This window comes from Opisthorchis viverrini (assembly GCF_000715545.1).
Source record: "Opisthorchis viverrini unplaced genomic scaffold opera_v5_15, whole genome shotgun sequence".
NCBI lineage: Eukaryota > Metazoa > Platyhelminthes > Trematoda > Opisthorchiida > Opisthorchiidae > Opisthorchis > Opisthorchis viverrini.
Genome location: NW_008751671.1, coordinates 2092233 through 2111711, shown reverse-complemented (window position 1 = coordinate 2111711; position 19479 = coordinate 2092233). Strand labels below are relative to the sequence as shown.

The 19479-nt window shown below is 40.3% G+C and overlaps 2 protein-coding genes across 2 annotated transcripts in view; one reads left to right on the top strand and one right to left on the bottom strand.

The window, feature by feature from the left end:
- Nucleotides 1–19479, bottom strand: part of T265_01416 (hypothetical protein) — a gene marked incomplete at both ends in the record, with an annotated part of 88737 nt that overhangs the window by 33063 nt on the left and 36195 nt on the right. The gene's annotated exons all lie outside the window — the stretch shown is intronic.
- Nucleotides 1–19479, top strand: part of T265_12790 (hypothetical protein) — a gene marked incomplete at both ends in the record, with an annotated part of 30383 nt that overhangs the window by 4494 nt on the left and 6410 nt on the right. The window contains 8 exons of the mRNA XM_009165490.1: nt 2867–3220; nt 8184–8318; nt 8416–8707; nt 11851–11989; nt 15255–15493; nt 17430–17625; nt 18487–18584; nt 19106–19292. Coding sequence (XP_009163754.1) covers nt 2867–3220; nt 8184–8318; nt 8416–8707; nt 11851–11989; nt 15255–15493; nt 17430–17625; nt 18487–18584; nt 19106–19292 — 1640 coding nt within the window. The remainder of the gene's footprint in view (nt 1–2866; nt 3221–8183; nt 8319–8415; nt 8708–11850; nt 11990–15254; nt 15494–17429; nt 17626–18486; nt 18585–19105; nt 19293–19479) is intronic.

Here is a 19479-nt window from a genome sequence, read left to right as displayed (position 1 = left end):
AACTTCCACTGGCCGCTAAGCGGAGTCACGAGAAAACATATTACTCGCATGCCTCATCAGTAGTATCCACCGTTAAACGGGTATGCGCGGAAGCAACAGCAGGTTTAATTTACCTTGGAGCTTTTGCGCTTCAAAAGCCTACAGAGCGTGAAACAGCAATTTATATCGGCGAAGTAACTGCAAACGGTGAATAATTCATTTTCGTCCAGTCTACTGCAATTTAAGTCAGAACCTGACTTCTCTAGCACATTTGATTCACAAATGAATGTGAGTGGACGAACCGTTGCACATAAATTCTGCACACTTTCAAAAAATTCGAATTTCTGTTCCCTTTTTTGCCATTACAAGTAACTCACAAGTAACTTTGTTTGAGACCACCTAACTGGACTCACACAATAAAGTTGTAATAAAGTTGTAATTGGTGGAATTATCATCCTGCACGCTGTCCCAGCATACTGTCTTGAATTACTGTTAGCTGGTGGCCGAAAGAGTTCAGCGAGAATCAACATTTAAATTTTCGCATTTCTGTGAAACTAATTTACCTCGAGTAGTAGGATGATAAATGAGTGACCACATTAATCAAACCTCTAAAAATAGGTGGAATTTAAAAATATGCTTGTTTTTGAGTTGCTGAAACACTTTTCTCTTTATTCTTTAGATTTCACGTTATTGCTACACTATTTCTTGTTAAAAGTGCAATCCAAGTGCACGCAGAAAAAATAATTTGGAATTTTTCAGTTACTTCTTAGGTCATTCGGGTAAGAACTCCAGTACGGGGAAGGTAGTTTTGGTGTTCAAGTGTCTGATTTTCGACATCTGCATGATCCAACATTAAACAGGGTACGAAGGACATAAGTTTTACCTTCATGTTCTTGATTATGCAAGCGCAGAGGCACCTTGTTTAATATCCTGTCTTTCCTGCGCACCTTAAGGGTGTCTTAAACGTTCTATCAAAAACTTCATCTCAGTGAGGACCTATCAGAAGCACACTATTCAAACAGATGTTTGTTGTGGGCTTGGTAATATTACAGTTATAAAAATGAGGATATACGTTTTTAAATAAATGTAATGAGACGGTTTGCTTTCTTCATGGAATCGTTCATTATGTGTTTATCCAAGGGAACCCTGATTTTTAGGTTAAATAAACTAATGTAAGTAAACATTTACCAAATTGTAGATGGCCGCGTTCATGAGGCTTCAACTACTTGTACAGCATTCCCTCATAAAAACACACGAGCATATCCAAGCTGATAGATAGAATAATCTCACCCTTTACGGATTTATAAGTTCGAACATAATCTTTAAGTATTTGTTGGCGCAAAACGTGGTTCTGTGCAGTGAGTGCATTACCTTTGTTGCAATCCTTAGTGTACTAACCATTTTCTGGAATAGAGGGCGCCTACTTGGAACAGATTTATAAAGTTTTAACCTTCTAACTTTCAACGCAATCTCCCTGGTTGTATACCAAGCTCACTTTCGGAGAGCCAACTTTGCATGATTTATATGGCCTGCCTGAATTTTTTATATTCAGCAGCTGAATGAAATTCATGAGACGGCGAATGACTGGGTCCTTGTATTATGTGCCACCAGTAAAGCTTGAGTAATGCACACTGCCCACGTCCCACACTGATTTTACGGAGTATCTCAGCTTCACTGCTTAGTATTATAAAGAGGTTTCTTTTGTTCATGAACAGCTCAAAAAGAATCCCAAAAGCATGCGTCCAGCCGCTTGTGGAACCTTTTACATTTTTCAGTCACAGATGACAGAGATATGGCAGAATTCTATGCACTAAATGAGATCGGACTTCGTTACTCTGCAAAAGTCAATTTTGACTTCTCATTGATGCGAGACGACATGCTGATGGGTGTCGATTAACAAATTACTATCTTGCGTCAAATTATTTTAACATATTTTTGACAATGCCCTGCAATAGGAATAAGCGTCCTGTTTGTAAATACTGCTCAATTACTGCAAACAAAGCCATGCTGTTTGTAGGGTACGCTTTTGAGGGCAAAACTAAAACATAAGATTGGGAAAAACGTCGGTATGTGTATATTCGACCTGGTAAGCGATGCGACATCATGTTTTCAATTTAAACAAGTGTCAAATCGTGATTTTTCTGAAGTCCGAATTTTACTCACGCATCTTTTATTGTTATCTGAGCTACAGGTTGTGACATTTAAGTGTCCCGCAATGTCCGCTTACCATGTTGGCGCAAACGTTTCTTCATTAGGTGCATGTTCAAATGAATACAGAAAAAAATATCCAGTGTACAGGCTGCCCTTCTGATACTTTTAAAGAACAACATTTCTACCTAGTTTGTGATATACTGTACCCAAAATTGAATGTATTTGTTGTTTCTATCCAATATACCTCAACTTTGCTTCAGTAAACTGGAATGAATCTGATTGAACCAAAAACCATTCGTTCTGGCTTGAAACTCACATGAAAAAAAAACAAAGTTTCTTGAAAAATCACACCGGCTTTTGGATTCCGGTATGTTATCATTTGCTCCTCTGACTGTTAAATAAGAAATTGTGGAAAGTCACAACATGAGAGGCACTGATTGCAAACCAGAACCCAAAGTTTTCCGCTCAGAAGATTCAACATGAAACCCCGATAATGTCATTTCACATCCGCCGGTTGTGGGAAAACAGGAATCTGATAACCGTGGAGTTGCCTTGTCGAATCATGACAATGCTTGATGAACTGGGCCTAGATTGCACTCGCATATATGGAGCTGGTTTTTGCGTTAACCAATGACAAGCCCCTTACTAGAAAAACTGGGAAGGTTGCAAGTCGAATAAAACTCGAGTACAGTGCCAAGATAAACAACGCAAAAGTCCCATCGTGAACTCATCGGAGGATTACTCAGTAGAATGCCATTTGGGAAGAAAAATTCGAAACCAGAGACGCCAGTATCCATCGACAATACTGAGAATCATCCAGCTGCATCTGCGGTGGAAATTCGCTTATCACTTTTGTCCATTCCGGATGCTGGCACTCTTCACAATGTGACGAATACATCTAATGATACAGATCCGAACTTTCTAATGGTTCCGCGAATCAAGCGTCCCAAAGGATCAGTAACATTTATCGATGGTCGGTTCCGTGACCAGTGGAACAAAAAGGCGGACTTTTTGTTGTCTGTCATTGGTTTTGCAGTAGATCTGGCTAATGTATGGCGATTTCCATATCTTTGTTACAAAAACGGTGGTGGTAAGTTCTACCTTGTGCCCACGTTGATTTTGCTGAGGTGTGAGCTCATTTTTAATAATGTTTCTGAAGATCTACTTGAAATTTTCACAATAATCCTAGTTAATTACTACATAAGTCTGTCAGTTTTACGGAAGCTCATTTGTTTTGAGTTGTTTAAGAAAGTTTCGTCAATACATCAAAGAGGTTGGTAATTGAAAATGCGCTGAAAGTAAAGAGTCAAGAGACCAAACGAAATCAATTCTCCTTCTCTAGCCGGCGCATTAATATCCATGTGCGAGTCTTCGTGTTGTTATGCCAGGTTTTACCGTGACTTGTAGTAGTCACAACCGTCCGTCTCTGTGACCAAGCATTCAACGGAATATCATGCACGTCTCGTACTCAAATTATGCGGTTTACCGTGGGCAAGCAAGGGACAGAAATTAGCTCCACCCGCGTTTCATTAGAATCGCTTAAAAAATACAAAAAGCAGTCTTGTAAAAATGACATTACACTCAAACCAGGTTCTGCTTCTAGAGAACTATCCAAATCTGTTCAATCGCCAGGAAATGTATTGCTTCCAAATGATGATAATTGTCATTTGATCTTTGAAAACGCTTTCTGGAGGAACACGATTAACATACTATTCTCAAGGCGACACTGACGGACCATAGAATTAGGCAGATGTATATGAACCTATAAGAGGCTCTCGATTTTGCTGGCAGCATACGAACTTTCAATAGGACGGCCAACGGTGTTTTTCACTGCGGTATTTTGTACCGTTGCTATGGTCATGTCCCGAAGAACACTCTGATATCCTATTACTTCCGTCCAGAGTAAATGAAGGAAACCAAGCGTTTCTTGTTTTTTTTCTTATCCCTATACGTAAGATAACGTGGAACACTTTACCCGAAGACTTGAAACTCCGTATGAAATGGCACTCAAGAGTCAAGAGGGCAACCATCGCTTCCCGAAAGTATTCAGCAATAAGAAGCTGTCTGGCAGGCAGAATCCAAACTTGATGCCACTTTCTGGCCTAGAGTGATCGCAAAATTGAGTTTGGAAGCTTTAGAAAGAACGTGTGAAACGCTTTCAAAGAATTGGTTTTGCAGAAATTTTTATGCCACATCAAAATGATTCTGTTTCATGTAAAAGCTTTCTAGCATATCTGAAAACGGGCTGATTCTCCAGGATATTTAACGTCTCTCCCTTAGAGTGTCATTTAAAACTTTGGACGGGACAGCAAAATACCTTTGGCGTGAGCTCTAGTGACACTTGAAAATGGGACTTCATTCAACCAGACCGCAAAGATTCAAACGATTTCTCCGTCATTTTCTCCTTTCAGAGTTAGGAATACGTCATCAATATAGCCAGAATCACACGGGTGTTTTCTTTTCTGGCGCGCATCCTACTTTGTTCACTGTAAAAATACGTAATCACCATATTTTGCCATAGACATCACCTGTATTATGAGAAACAATTAAAAATCAATCAACCATTCACCACACGAAACTCCCTAGTCGGAAGGCTATTACCAATTAGTTGCCTCAGTTATGCCTTATATCTCGCCCTGATTGATGGTCTATGAATTTATTCACCTGCTGTTTTTCTCTCTGTGGCTATTCAGCCTTTGTTCATCATCAACGGAGTCAATAAAACAAACGCGTCAGTGATAAAACCCATGGTGTATGTGGTTCCAAGCGAATATCCGGAATCGTCATAAAACTGTCAGTTCATTTTTATCCTAATATAGCATGAAGCTGAGTAGGGGTCTCTTACAGATTCGCTTACTTTTACGTCCGCCCATAACAAACCCTGGCTGAAAGTGTTTGGAACTTTACACCGCCAAAGGCCCCGGTGTCTACGGTCTAATCACCCGTGGATTGGATGGAATTTAGCTGAGGAATAAAATGCCACTGCTGGCTTATGATGGGTAGTCAGCTTTGGTATAATGCTTGATTGCGGGACGTTTTATATTGCTATCGTTTAATGTGATATTTTCTCGCTGTTCCAAACTAATTTGGAAATTATTGAAAGCCCACAACAGTTTTTTTTAATGTTGCGATGCGAAAATGTCAACTCCGAATCTTGGAAATGCGAGGCAAGGAATTACTCACTACTTCCTTAGCGAAACTTCTGTCGTCTGAAATCACACTGTGGATATTCCCTATCTGTCTAAAGATTACTCGTTAACAATCCCGACTACTTAACATGATTAAACCATGAAACAAATTTTGATCCCACTTAACATCGCAGCTTGAAGACGTTCGGTCGTACGAGATCACTGATTCCATCCCGATTAAACTAGCATTTGGAATGTAGTTGACTGTAAACCAACCTAAATGGAGCATTCCTCAAAAGTTTTTTGGGATGATTTAACCGTGTTGAAACGTCTATCTGTCCAATGTTAAAGCCCCTTACACCGTATTGTAGCATTTGGCCGTAAAATATGAGTAACAATGCTATTTTGCTATTCTTCTGAATAGACTGTTGTAGTCAACCACAAGTTATGGACTCACAAACATTTGAAAAACTCGTTTCTCTTTTCTCGGACACATATTTAAGGATACAAGGTGGAAAAGAAAACGGGAGCATGCTTACTGAATGTATATATTACACTGGTAATGCTGATGTATCTGCGGCTACAATTGCGTTGGACAAATAGAGTTACACGAATTTCTGGAGGATGGATGAAATCAGGGGGACCGTTGGGTTATCCATCCATCAAATACATGAGTGTAATTTTTGTTCCTGTTCTGCACGTCATCTATTGCCAAGAGAACTTTGGCTCGAGTATAATACTCATATTTCGTTCCATAAACGAGTGTACCACTAGTAGCTCAGTAAGCAAAAGTGTACTCTACTCAATTTCCGTAGAATGCCATAAACGACAGAATCAGCCTAAACCTTGCTTCCTGTGCCAAACGAGTGTCCTCAACAGTAGTAAAATCGGCAGGAGGTTTTCATGAAAGTTTGTTCAATTATATATCCCTCTTTTGCCTAGACGGGTGCAATGAAAATACATGTCAACACAGTTGTATTAGTACAGCTTTATCCCTTTCTAGGTGCCACTTTTAGAACACTATTGAGAACGCAAAGAAAACGGTGTAAATGGCATCATTTAGTATGCTCGTGTGACCAAGACCAAGAATAAAGTATTGATAGGAATATGAATCTTAATCCATCGGTAAAAATTCCGACTGCTAGGCAGGCCAGTGGATTTAGATCACGAATAATGGGCGTCTTTCCGGTAGCTGATCAGGCTGCCGTTTATCTGCTCACCGAGCCTGGCAGTTAGCACTCAAAGGCTTTCTTTTCAGGCGAAAAGACATCATCACTGCGCGGGGCTACCAATATTTCGACACACTGACTGTAGGCGTCTTAAATGGTAAAAAACGGAAAAACAAATGACGTCTGGTAATCAGATAGATTAATGAAGTGGATGCCAGAGTAACGGTGACATGCAAGCGCAGAATCTCCAATCTCTGCACACCACGGTTACTTCCAGATTTTTGACGTCTACACCCTTTTGTCAGTATCGAAATCTCAGTGGATGTTTGTGAAACACTTAATTAAAGGTATATTCATTAGTCTGTAAAAATCACTATCGATCAATTAGTATTAAGCTGACGAATAAAAAATGTTGAAGGAAATACCGGCACATGCTGAACGTCCATGAATCCGGAGAGTTGTGTCGAGTTTTCGCTGTTCCGAAACTAACGAAATGCTTGATGTATTTTTGGTACTCAAAATATGGGTATATTTTGAGTAGAAAGGGAGCCGAGCATCCGCTGATCAACCATCACTTCTGGTTAGATCATGCCGCAGGTTTACTAACAACCCCAAATCAGCCGAAGCTTTTATAAAAACCTTAGTCTGACACCTGGCTGCTGTCTGGGTGAAAGCCATCTATCCACATAAACGCACAGTGTGCTGGTACCAGTCCCTGATCTTTTAATCAGATAAGACTTCACCGACGGACAGAGGATAAGTCTAAACTGGTTTTGTGCCAAGCCGCGTCTAAAGCCATCTTGAAGTTTTCTTGCCAGTCGACGTAATTCCAGAGGGAAACAGCGAATGGTGGAGGATAGTAATATGCCTAACACGCGGGTTCAAAGGTGTCAAGGTTTATCAGGAAAACAGACCAGATAAAACCGACAGATCTTGATGCTCTTGGATTGGCTACCATCGATATTTATTGTTCTATACAACAGCTATCACAAAACTACCTCCAGTACCGTTGTTCGGGTGGCCCTGCTTTGGGATCACTGAAAGATCCATGCAGCGAATACAGAAAAATACAATACACTAAGGGAGCAAAACTGCAGTAGGGATGCATATAACGAACAAACGGCTTAATCAAAACCACATAGGAGGAGCCTACAGCGGTTTTCCATAGTGACGGTTTTTCATAGTAGGCTTTTATAACTTTTGGGTGGCTTTCCGGGAATGGCTGTGAGAAAATGACACTCACGGCACAAAATTAAAATACACAATGCATGCAATTACAATGCTACTTTGGAAGCTAAAGAAGAGCGTACTGCATTGCATTTCTATTTTTTACGACGTTAGTTTTACCCGCTAACTAGAATCCACAGGTTGGTATGTTAATTAGTAACGTAATAGAATGCAGAAAATACAAACGTCGTACAGTAATTCAACGATAAATTAAGATAAGCGAGTCGGTTTTTCACTCTTTAGAGTCACGTAGATTAACGACGTTTCAGACACGAATGAAAACTACGGGATGAACCTCAGCGGAATGCAATAAATCTTTTTTCTAAATTTTTAAAACTCAGCCTTCCAATAAGAATCATGAACCCTATAGAGTCGAGTGGTCTGACTTTACGAATCTCTCAATATATTTTCAAGCATCTTTAAAGTGAGAGTTTTGGATCGGGTCGAGGGTCGCAACATAGGGGAATGTCATTATCATAAAAATGCTTCTAAATATGACAACTTAATAGCATATTTCTGTTTGTCACAGGTGCTTTTTTAATTCCATACACACTGATGTTGGTATTTGGTGGGATTCCGTTATTTTACATGGAGTTGGCTTTGGGACAATACATTCGCAAAGGAGCGATTACATCTTGGGGACGCATCTGTCCACTTTTCAAAGGTAAGTTCATACCTGAAACAATTTTTAATTCACCGTAAACGTTCTCCGGTATCTACTCGATAATAATTCCTGTCCTTCGTAATCAACTTACATTTAGCTGGTTCCTCAAAAAGCCGGTCTATCCTTTTTGACGTTTTTAACGCAGGTGTGGGATACAGCGTGGTTTTGGTCGCGTTTTATACGGATTGGTTCTACAACATGATAATTGCATGGTCTCTCTACTACTTCGGAGCATCTTTCACCACTCAACTACCTTGGATAGACTGTGGGCACTACTGGAATACAGAACGTTGTGTTGACACGCACTTGTCGACAAACCAAAGCAACTTCAGTGGAATCCAGCCCCGGACTAGCGGCAACTCAACGTTTCCGGTGGAAGAATTCTTCCAGTGGGTTTATCAGTTTTGCGTGATATCTACAGTCAGATTGATTTATGATCATTTTTTGACCAAGCACCAACTGATTTATAGATCAACAATGATCAGCAGCAGATCTAGTATTTCAACCTGTTTGGCTTCATTTTAGGTTATGAATTTTTACACCGGTGAACTGATCGTACGATGTTCTTTTATTCTCTAGCAATTTGCGGTTCATACTTCACTAGTTGGACTTTTGAAGCTATTTAACAAAAAATTGCCCGGCCTTTTGCGGAATGGTGTATTTTACTGATCTTTAATGACAAATGGAAGTTAATCATCAGCTAACATGTTCTACTTGTTTGAACCCCATGAGTCATAAGCGAATTGTCAAAATCTAATGACTTAGACTTCAGAAAACTATTCTAACTTTTTAGTCTACATGTCCCACCAGTGTCGAAAAGCAAAATCCCTTACTAAACCAACTAAATAAGTAGGTTGACACAAACATCAGCTGCCCATTACTTCACATGTCCTTCACTGTCAACTGTGTGTATTTAGCACTCAGACTCTGCTTTTTACAAGATCCCACGGTATAAACTCCCATATGGTTCTGTCCACTTCACTACATGAATCCAGGTATAGTTAATCAGGAGTTCGAGAGCGAATGTACCACTCTGTTTAGAACCACCAAATTAGTCGACGCTTAAAAGGCAATGATAATCCAGTGTCTGCAAAACTGTGTTATACTTTAGAATTTTTGAAAATTTCCTGCAAAAAAAGCAACCAGATTGTTCCACGAGGAGCCTTCCACAAAGCACACCGTATGACAAAGGCGTGTACATTCTTTAAAAAGCTATTAGGGCAACAAGGACGCATGCACGAACCTTCCAACCCCAGGTTTCATTGGATATGAAGAGCAAGCCTTCAAAGTTTAATATAGTGCGTAATTCATACAATTTTTAGGGGATCCTAGCTCCTATTCCACCCACTACGACTTTCAACAACTAAATGTTTCAAATCTGGCTAACCACATACACTGTTGCCAACATCCTCCAATCCATGTTGACTTCTATCCGGCGAGTTAGTTGCAAACCTTGTGCAAAGCTCAGGTGTTGCACCAACTCGGTAGAAGTGGGCTACTTTAACTTATAGACAAAGCTGGTCGACAATCGGTGTGATATGTAGACTCCGCAAAACTACTGCTTAACACAACAACGAAGCGTGATGAAACATCCTATACTTTGATGGTCTCCACACAATATTAGTTAAGTCTCTATTTGTACAATGGAACCTTCCTGAGCAGGGGAGTTCACAGACCATATGTACCATTAATTGATGAGCTTAAGGCAAAAGTACTCTATCCGGGTTGAACGGATCTGAAATGTTAAACAGACAATTTAAAGTATTCTGTAGAGAACACATGGCAACAGACTGATTATGGGAATAAATTCTCATAGAGAAACTGCAGCATTTTGACTTCAACGAATGAAAGCAGGTGTCTTTTTTATGACCCGGGTCATGTGCTTTTAATTTTGCACCTTTAACTTGAGAAAAATCATCTAAAAGTGAATAATTTTCGGCCAAACTCAGGAGTCAAAAAGGGATCTTTTAAGCATTTGGTAATTTTTTGGAGTCTGTACTATTGTTACATGATAATCATTAGATAAAATAATTCAATGTGGAATAGACATCCTTCATGTGCCACTGCTGGTCTAATAAATAAGCTCTGAATGAAGTCACTCTCAGTGTGTTCTTTGCCTATTCGTTGTATACAGTTTATTTTATTTAAGCCGGACAAAATTTTGATCAGACTCCGGGGGTTTAGTTTATGTACATTTAAACGACGCAACTGCTGTTCAATGCCAATTTAGGATTTAATTCACTCCGGGCAGACCACTCTGAATTTGAACGTGTAGCCTTATGAAGTAAAGGTTCCAATTACTTGACGCTTTTGAAGAACGGTTCTTGCCCTACACGTGAATGCTTGTGCTCTTCTAGGGCCGATGAAAGGATTTTCCGTTGTATCATCCATCTGCTACACAACACAAGAAAAGATCAGCTTCAACTTTTACTTTGAAACAGATTGTGACGCCACAAAAACATAAAGAATACTTGAATTTAATCTTGTATCTTATAAAACTCTGAGTCACCAGTCAATAATCAACTGTTTCATAAAAGTCCCTACATGGTTCCCTTGTACTTAGTTACTTTTTGCTGCATGTATAAATTTTCACAAGTGTCAGAATCACTTCGACGCCAAAACCTTTGGTAAAAGGTACTTGGGGGCTGGCGTTCATCGATTGAAGTATTTAACACAAATAACGCAAGGCATAGCAAAATTTTCAAGGACTAATCGGAAAGGTTTTTCATAATTCAGTAACTTGCAAAAGAACAGAGTGATGCATTCGGAAATAATAACTTTGATAGGTCATAAAAAACTTTGGGTTTCCGAAGGCTATTGGATTCATACATTGAACTCCAACTGTGTCATAAAAGACCTAATGACTTCACATTCGGAAACTTTCTATCGCAATCTGGTTGCAAGCCGTTGTTCAGGTTGCACGATGTGACAAACTGTTCATACTAACGATTTGCAAACTCGGTCCATCGCTTGGCCTACGCTGAGCACTATAGCTGGAAAACATCACGTGTTTAGGAAGACGATGGTTTTCAACGGCGGTCTTATCAACGGTGACTCATCAGGCTACTTGGCTCGACACATCGCATCGTACTTTATCAGTTCCAGAAAAATGTTTCCAGCTTCGTTGGATTCAACGGATAGGCCAATTTTGTAGGTTACCCGTCAAGGCGGTATTTCAGTTGTTGTAGAGATGACGGAGAAATTATGACATTGGTTCTCACTGTGTTATAAAGTAAAAATAGATAATTGAAAGAAAGCGTCTTACCATCTAAATTTAGACCACCGAAGAGTTTGCATAGTGGGTAAGGTGCCGTGTATTTTGTTATTTTGGGTACGGTTCAACAGCTACTCTTGTGGTTCTAACGACAAGCATTATGAGTGGACGGCACGCCTATGAAAAGTGGTGGGTAACTCGAATTTCTCACTTCAAGCAAACGATTTCTGCTTTAAATAGGGCTAAATTGTAGCTCTCCACTGGTTGAACTCATTCTATGATCACCATTGTTCTCACATTTTTTTATTGCTTTCGCAGCCTCAAGGTGTTAGGGCGCACAAACGATACAAACCTGGATAATTTGGGACGTGTCCAATGGCCGGTCATTTTGTGCTTTGTCGCGGTGATGGTTATTTGTTACTTCAGTCTATGGAAAGGAATACATACATCTGGAAAGGTAATTTTTATCGTTTCAAAAATGGGAGCCATACGTGGATCGGAAAAGAGCCAAGATGGAGACTATAAAAACTGTTAGAATAAACTCTTCAGGTGCTATGGTATCCAATTTGAATTCATTCGCGCCACTTTGTTTTGGTCTGAGAAGATGCAGACTTTATCGGACACTCTGCAGAGATGATTAGTTGAACGCTCACCTCGGTGAGAACACTTAAAAATGGGGCACCTAGACTGAGCCATCTTGACCGATGGCCCATGAGGACAATCCGACACCACCAATTTCCAGATAGTAATCTAGGCCAGCAAAATTGGCTCTTTACTCCTGAGTTTGAACCAAATGTAAAGAAATGTGAACGATCAAAATCCACACTGTAGTCGCCGGCCAACACTAGGTGACGTTTTGCAGGACAGTACACAACTGGCTAGTTGCAAGCGTCATGCACGGGACAAAATTTAAGACCACGTTTGGGCCACTGACTCCAGTTACGATTCGAGCAACATAGGCGAATGAACACGTCAAGGATTGTTGGCCGTTAGCAGTTGGTTCGGTGGTGTGGCACTCAGCTCCGGCACCAGTCTCTGGTCTTTCGTTGAGGCACAGACTTCAGCCGTCCACTTCCCTAAGCTAGAAATTGTCACGAAAACGCCATTTTAGGACCGTACTTATAATCCCAGCATCTGTGGATTACCCATCGTCAACGTGAGAAAGGATATACCAGTGGTTTTAATAACATTGTGCTCATTGTTTTTACATGCTTTCATGCAAGTGTGCAAAAAAGCAATGGAATAACCGGATCCGATTCCCAACTTTCAATAATTAAGCCAATCTTGATTAAGATTAAGACTGCCAATTTTACTGAGGTCTTGTTTGTGAATGAAATAGAGAAACTGGGTTCCTTTACAACGTTTTGCTCATTTTGCAATAACAAAACGCGTTATATCGTAAATCACACATCCTAGGCAAAGTGTTTCAATCTTACCTGAAGACTATCTCATTAGCAGAGATCTAGTCGAGTTAGAGATAGACGGTGTTAGGATTTGAGTTTTGATCAGTCGTCTCAGATGGGATAATCAGTGGAACTGACTTCCCGACCACTCAGTCCAACTTCATCATGACTTGTTTTTTGGCAAATCATTGCCCAATACTTGATCTACCAATCAATGCAAAGGAATCTGTATCAAAAGTGACGCCAAATAAAACGGTCTGGTGCTTGATATTACAATGTATCAGTGCCGCAACGATCCTACTATTAGAATGTTGAAGTACTTCCGTCAAACCAAAAAAAGAAGGCCAGGACCGCCGACTGTGCAAATATGCAAGCTTATTGCGGCGTTTATGGACAATAAAGTTGAGGTGTTGTATACCACCATGAAAGTAATACAAGAGGGCATATAAATCTGAAACCAGAATCGCTGTCAGTACCTTTGAACTACGGCTGAGAACTAATCCCACTACTCTTAACTTCGTGAGGTTATTTTTTTATTCGAATCATGATGTGTTCCGGTCAACCCTTACTTGTGAGCTATGAACGCGTAAACATAGATTAATAATTTTTTACTGAGAATATAAGTCGTTAGACTCACAGAGAAAAACCATTTGTGCAGGACTTCAGCAACTAATTTGGAAATTACCAGATGAAAACAAAGAATGTACCACTTGTGATGAAAGCCTGAACGATTTTATTCCCATCGTTCTTCTCGTAGCTAAGACTATATCTAGAACGACTAAAGATCAAGCTCACAACAGGTGAGGACAAAGCAAGTCAGTTTTGAGCAGTGCATATGCAACAGAACACCATTTGACTCCCTTTGGCAATTTGACTAACAGACAGCCGCAAAGAACTGAACGAACTCTTTTTGTTGCTGTTAGAATTTATAAGTGAATCATGTTTTATAATATCACACCTAATGCTTAGGCTATTGACAGCTCAACTCCACTTCATCTGACAAACTGAACAGTTCACCGTGAAAGTAAAAGAACTGACATTCTGCAATTTGTGTTGGGGGCCAAGTTAGGATTGAGTAAATGCAATAGAAAAGAATAAGTAATCGCCTACTTCAATGCAATATGCCTTTAAAGGAGTCGTCCGAAGATGACTCACTACTTTAGGCTGCCCACAATGAGCATTTTCAACAGTATATTGAAAGAACCAACGCCTTAACTTCCTTAGAGGTTGTAGTTTGTTCGCCGAGGAGTTTTGTTCTTCTTTTAGAATTGCCGCTTAACCGATCACTGATAAAAAAAACATAGAAAAATCAGTAAACTCCAAGGGCCGTACTACACTTTTGCGAGGCATAAGTTATGGAACGTAGATCAACGAATGAACGGCCATCAGACTTATTTAAATACTTAACACTGGTCTTGCTTAATACTGGTCTTGTTGAAAGGTTAGAAAGATCTGGCTACTATAGTGTAAATGTCAACCCCTACATTACATTAATTTGAAGAATCTTCCAACTCAATCCCCATACTCCGAAATTCCCCCGTAGAAAATTCTTGTTGCAGTATGTTTGTGTGCCAGTTACCAAGTGGAGAAACCTGTATTGAACACAGGTTATGGGAACTCCCTAGTGCCTTCTCAGTCTGTCGCTGTTTGAACCAAGCAGACTTAGGATATTACTGCTACAGATGCTGGTAAATTATGAGTTTGAGAGTGTAAGCTTCGATTTGATGTTGGTGTAACAGAAGCTTATACTGGAATACAGCTTTTGTAGAATAAGTTATGGGGTGGTTTTTCAGAATTTTATAAGTCTTCTTCAATCCTTGATCGACTAAATAAGTTGCCAAACCTCTCGTACTCCGAAAATCTTGGGTATAATGTGGACAATAATGATGTTTCCCGGATAGAGGGATCTAAGCATCCAAGTCCATGGATAATCTGAACGAACGCTCATTGAGTTTGCTTCGAAGCAACAACTACCACCTGATGTAGGCACTAGACAGACTCATTACAAATTGCAACATAGTAATATTAGGAATCGAACCCAGAGAAGGCACACTGAAAAATCTATCAAAAGTTATTTCCCAGAGGTGGCACACTCCGATATTTTCAACAAATAAATATACTTGTGTCTGACCAAGGACGCTAGTCTTCACTTGGAGAAAGTACATTTTTCCAAAAGTACACTTTGAATATGGTGACCCCTTCAAACTCGGTTGTAGTGTTGACACTAACCTTTTACGTGAGATAATTTTCACCAGCTTACGCGATACTCTTGTGTTCTGAGAAGAAGCTTGGTATCCAAGCAATTTTTACCTTTTCCAGGTGGTATGGTTCACTGCAATTTTCCCATACGTGGTACTGTTCATTCTTCTGTTCCGTGGCTTATCCTTGGACGGGGCTTTGGATGGAATACGATACTACATTGTACCAGACATTGACAAACTCAGGAGCGCGGAACCATGGGTTGATGCCGCGACGCAGGTTTTCTTCTCTCTAGGTCCAGGTTTTGGAGTCCTTATGGCCTACGCTTCTTACAACGACTTCCACAATAACGTCTATAGGTAAGTGTTTTCAAAGCAGCTTGGATTCGGACAAAACCAGGCGATAAAAAAGCATCCAACTTAAAACTACTTAAGTCTTCTGCTGATTATTAGACGGCAGTAATACTCTAGGCTAACAGTGATGCAATCCTGTTCTACCAGTGACAGAGCTAATTTAATACATCTAGCCGTCCCTAAACTGCTGCAACTGAAATCATTCAACATTTGACACGGTTATGTTTCTGAAATCGTACCACAAAAATTAAAACAACATTTCCACATATGTTCTTAATGCAACAGAACTGAACTCAATGAAATTCAGTGTACTGATTCCGACCAAACTTAGGAATGCGTCTTCATGATCATGACTTCTGAACCAGTAAGACGATTCTGCAGTTTAGAACACGCAGTAAGTAGGTATCGCCGAAATCATTGGGCAAGCCAGGCAGCAAGCATGTCTCCGAATGCAGAGTTTAAATTATCGACCCACCTCCAATGAATACCACAAACTTTGTACCTACTTCGTATACTTTCAAATATTCAGACGAGATCCCAGTTTACGAAACCAGCTTTGAATGTTGGAAGTGTTTCAGCATTGAATTATTTCACCAATGGGAATACACTTCAGAATGGTTTTGGTCTTCTTCCAACTTGCACAGCTGCTGCATTTCTGTCAAAGCATAATAAACCAGGCGCTTAAAATTGAAACGTTTATTTGGGATTTTGCATTCTTATTCTCAATACAAGCCACCGTATAAAGCGCGCATCCTTCTGACCGATTCGATTCATACGTGGAATGAGCGTGCGTTGAATCACTAGATTAACGCACAACCGAACTAAGTCAGCCGTGGTGGCTTCAACTTACTGCACACCTTGCTGCGCATGGGGGCCAAGGGGGCAAGCAAGAATCTCAACAGCACAACAACAAAGGCACATCTCAGCCAAATACCCACACAATCAGGCGCACCCGCAACGCACACACACACACACAGAGAGTTAATTCACACCCACAATGCTGATCGCATCTGACTGCCGACTGATTTCAGGAACAAACCAATCGGAAGACAACAGCGGACCCAAATGACGCTGCACTCAACTCGTAGAAATCCTTGAAAAGGATTGCTCACGCCAGCCGATTATTCTACTAGGCTGTTTGGAGTTTCAACTTTCCATATTATGCACCATATGGAGCTCAAACTGTTTAACAGGGCCTAGTTTGGCTCGGAATTCGTCAACATTGTCAACCATCGGATTTCCGTTGTGTTTGCCACTGTTGAACAGCTTTTATACCACTGACTAGCACGTGCACAATCGATACCTTTCAACCAGAATGACTCAGCTGGCTTCATTTTGAAAACGTTTCTCATGGGAGCCAGTTTGCCATGATGAATGTATATTTGGAACCGAGCCATTCCACGACTTCTTGGTAGCTCATTAATGCTACTCTCTTTGAAGGCCGGAATAGTGTTGCTGCTCTGTTAATCTTGTTATATACGAGGCCAAATGCAAAAAATTCACACTATTGTCGTCCTGGTTATTGACCGAGCGTACTACATTCTGGAAAATAAGGCTACCATATTAGCTGCAGATAGAACACAATGATTGTAGAGAATTCTGTTGGTTTTCAGTGATCTCCCCATTCTAGTTTTGTGGAAGTACGTTTGGCCCCATTAGACGTAGTCTGTTGCCTGTCTGTTCCGGACAATTTAATAGGTTGATTAGAATAGTGTAAGGAATTACAAAACATATAAGGAGTAATTTATACACTCCCCCACACTAGCCTATCGTTTTTCAAAACGCTTTTTACTGAATCTGGTTGAGGTTACTTAAAAGACTGCTTGTTCAACGATTGTCTTGTTGGATGTTATAACCTTGTCTCATCGCACGTGTTATCACCACATAGCCCGAAGTTTAACATCGCAGCTCATTCCACGTCGCTTTATTTTGTTACACCCAGGGACGCATTGGTCGTGGCAACCATTAACTCACTCACTAGCATGTTGTCCGGCTTTGTGGTCTTCAGCATGCTGGGGTACATGGCAAACAAGCGCTCTGTTTTAGTCTCCGACGTCATCCAAGATGGTAAGTATAAATCTACTTTTTTAGTCAAACGTCTAATCACTTTCATCCTCCAATTATGTGAGACGCGTGATGTGTGCGGAGCGGCATGTGTATGTGTGTGCCTGCGGCGTATTCAGATTAAATAAGTTGATTTACAGACAAACCAACGTTCAAAAAAGAGATTTTCATTCTTCACACATCTACGACAGTTTCGTATGTGCCAAGAAAAGCGAGAATTTTTCACTTAATCAGACAGATTGAGACTTATGTAAGCTGCGCTAAATGCATTTTTATTCTTGTGACGGTGTTCTGTGAACCAACATCTAGGCAAACCCTTTTGCAATAACAGTCCCACTGAGGTAAACATGTGTCGAATTTTTACAATATTTCACATGTAGCTACAAAAATAATTTTCCTTTACCAGAAACGAACCTTTCAGTTGTCTGCTAACGAGTGCGCTGACCAAAGATGAAGCATCCAAGGCATACTAGAATCGTACTCCACTGATAGAAGAACCCAGCATAGCTCAGTCAGGCAGCTTGCACCTAAATCTGTAACAGGCCAATTGTGTAATGGTTTTTGATTGGATATCTGATTTGACCCAGGCTTTCAGCATTTCCCACTGAGTTGCAATTTTTGGGATGTGATACGAAACCGGCTTTTTACATCGGTTGAAAAAAGGGGCTCTAAAGCTTTGGAGATCAATTTTTGTACCGTTTCAAGCGGAGTTATCGGTAGTTACCTTGAAAGTGTAAATAGTTTTAAATAATTTTGAACTGAAATCCTTCAGCTACAAGAAGGCTTATGGGAAACCCTTGAAGACAAATTTTCCTTAAAGTTCCACCAAATGGTTATAGCTGAGTTCCATTTTGCACCACAGAGTAAGATGTCGACAATCTCACATGTTTTATAATACCTAGCTCCCGTTTCCCAGATCCTGTCCTTGTGTTCAGTGTCTACCCGGAAGCTCTGGCAACCTTGCCCGGATCTGTGTTCTGGTCCATTGTATTCTTCCTAATGTTGCTGACTCTCGGCCTCGACAGCTCGGTGAGTGGTTCTTTAAAATGATGAAGTATTTGAATCGGGGGAGAAGAATAGATGATTTTCAGGCAATCAGCACGACTTGGGAGGCTGCAATCCAAACTGCATGAAAGCAAGTGATAACCTTGTTAGTCGTATCACTGGATGTCTAAGAATAGGAAGCGGAGCCGTTGTCACATTGGCCTCTAAAAGGCTTCTGATGTGCAACGGCAGCTTCTCAGTGCTTTCTGGCGGTTGAGTTTCAGCAGTATTTGCCCCTGATACATTGCCGTCAATAATGCAACTGATTAGTTTTTACTAAAAATCATGATTCTATTGTAAAGCGTAGAAAATATTTTCTTATGTATCTTCTTATTTATTAAACAGCGGTCGATTTAATGAATCATGTTACCGTTGATTTTAGTGAATTTGCGATGAAATGCTGATGAGCCAAGAATATAAATGGTTGGCAGAAGTCTGTAGTTGACAGATTACTTTGTCTTTCTAAAAGTTTCCACTCATTTTATGCCCTAATCCCCTAATATACTTCAGTAGTTTTGGATGCAAAATAAATTATCTGCGTTCCCCACGCGGTGCCTTCTATCCACAGTTTGGTGGCTCAGAAGCTGTTATCACTGCACTGAGTGATGAATATCCTATCCTGGCTCATCACCGCGAACTATTTGTATTGTTCCTCTTTTCGTTCTACTGCATCATTGGAACACTGGAATCTACACAGGTGGGTCCTATCCTTGTTCTCGCTATTATTTTTGGGGGCCCCATTTGTCTCATGCATGCCTTGTGAGAAAATCACGCAACGAAAAGTGAAAAAACATGCAGTTGACCTCTAAAATTCATGCAAGTTAACCTTAAGTTGACCCCTATTGGAGAAACAACCCAACTGCCAGAAAAAGTAACGGTTTCTC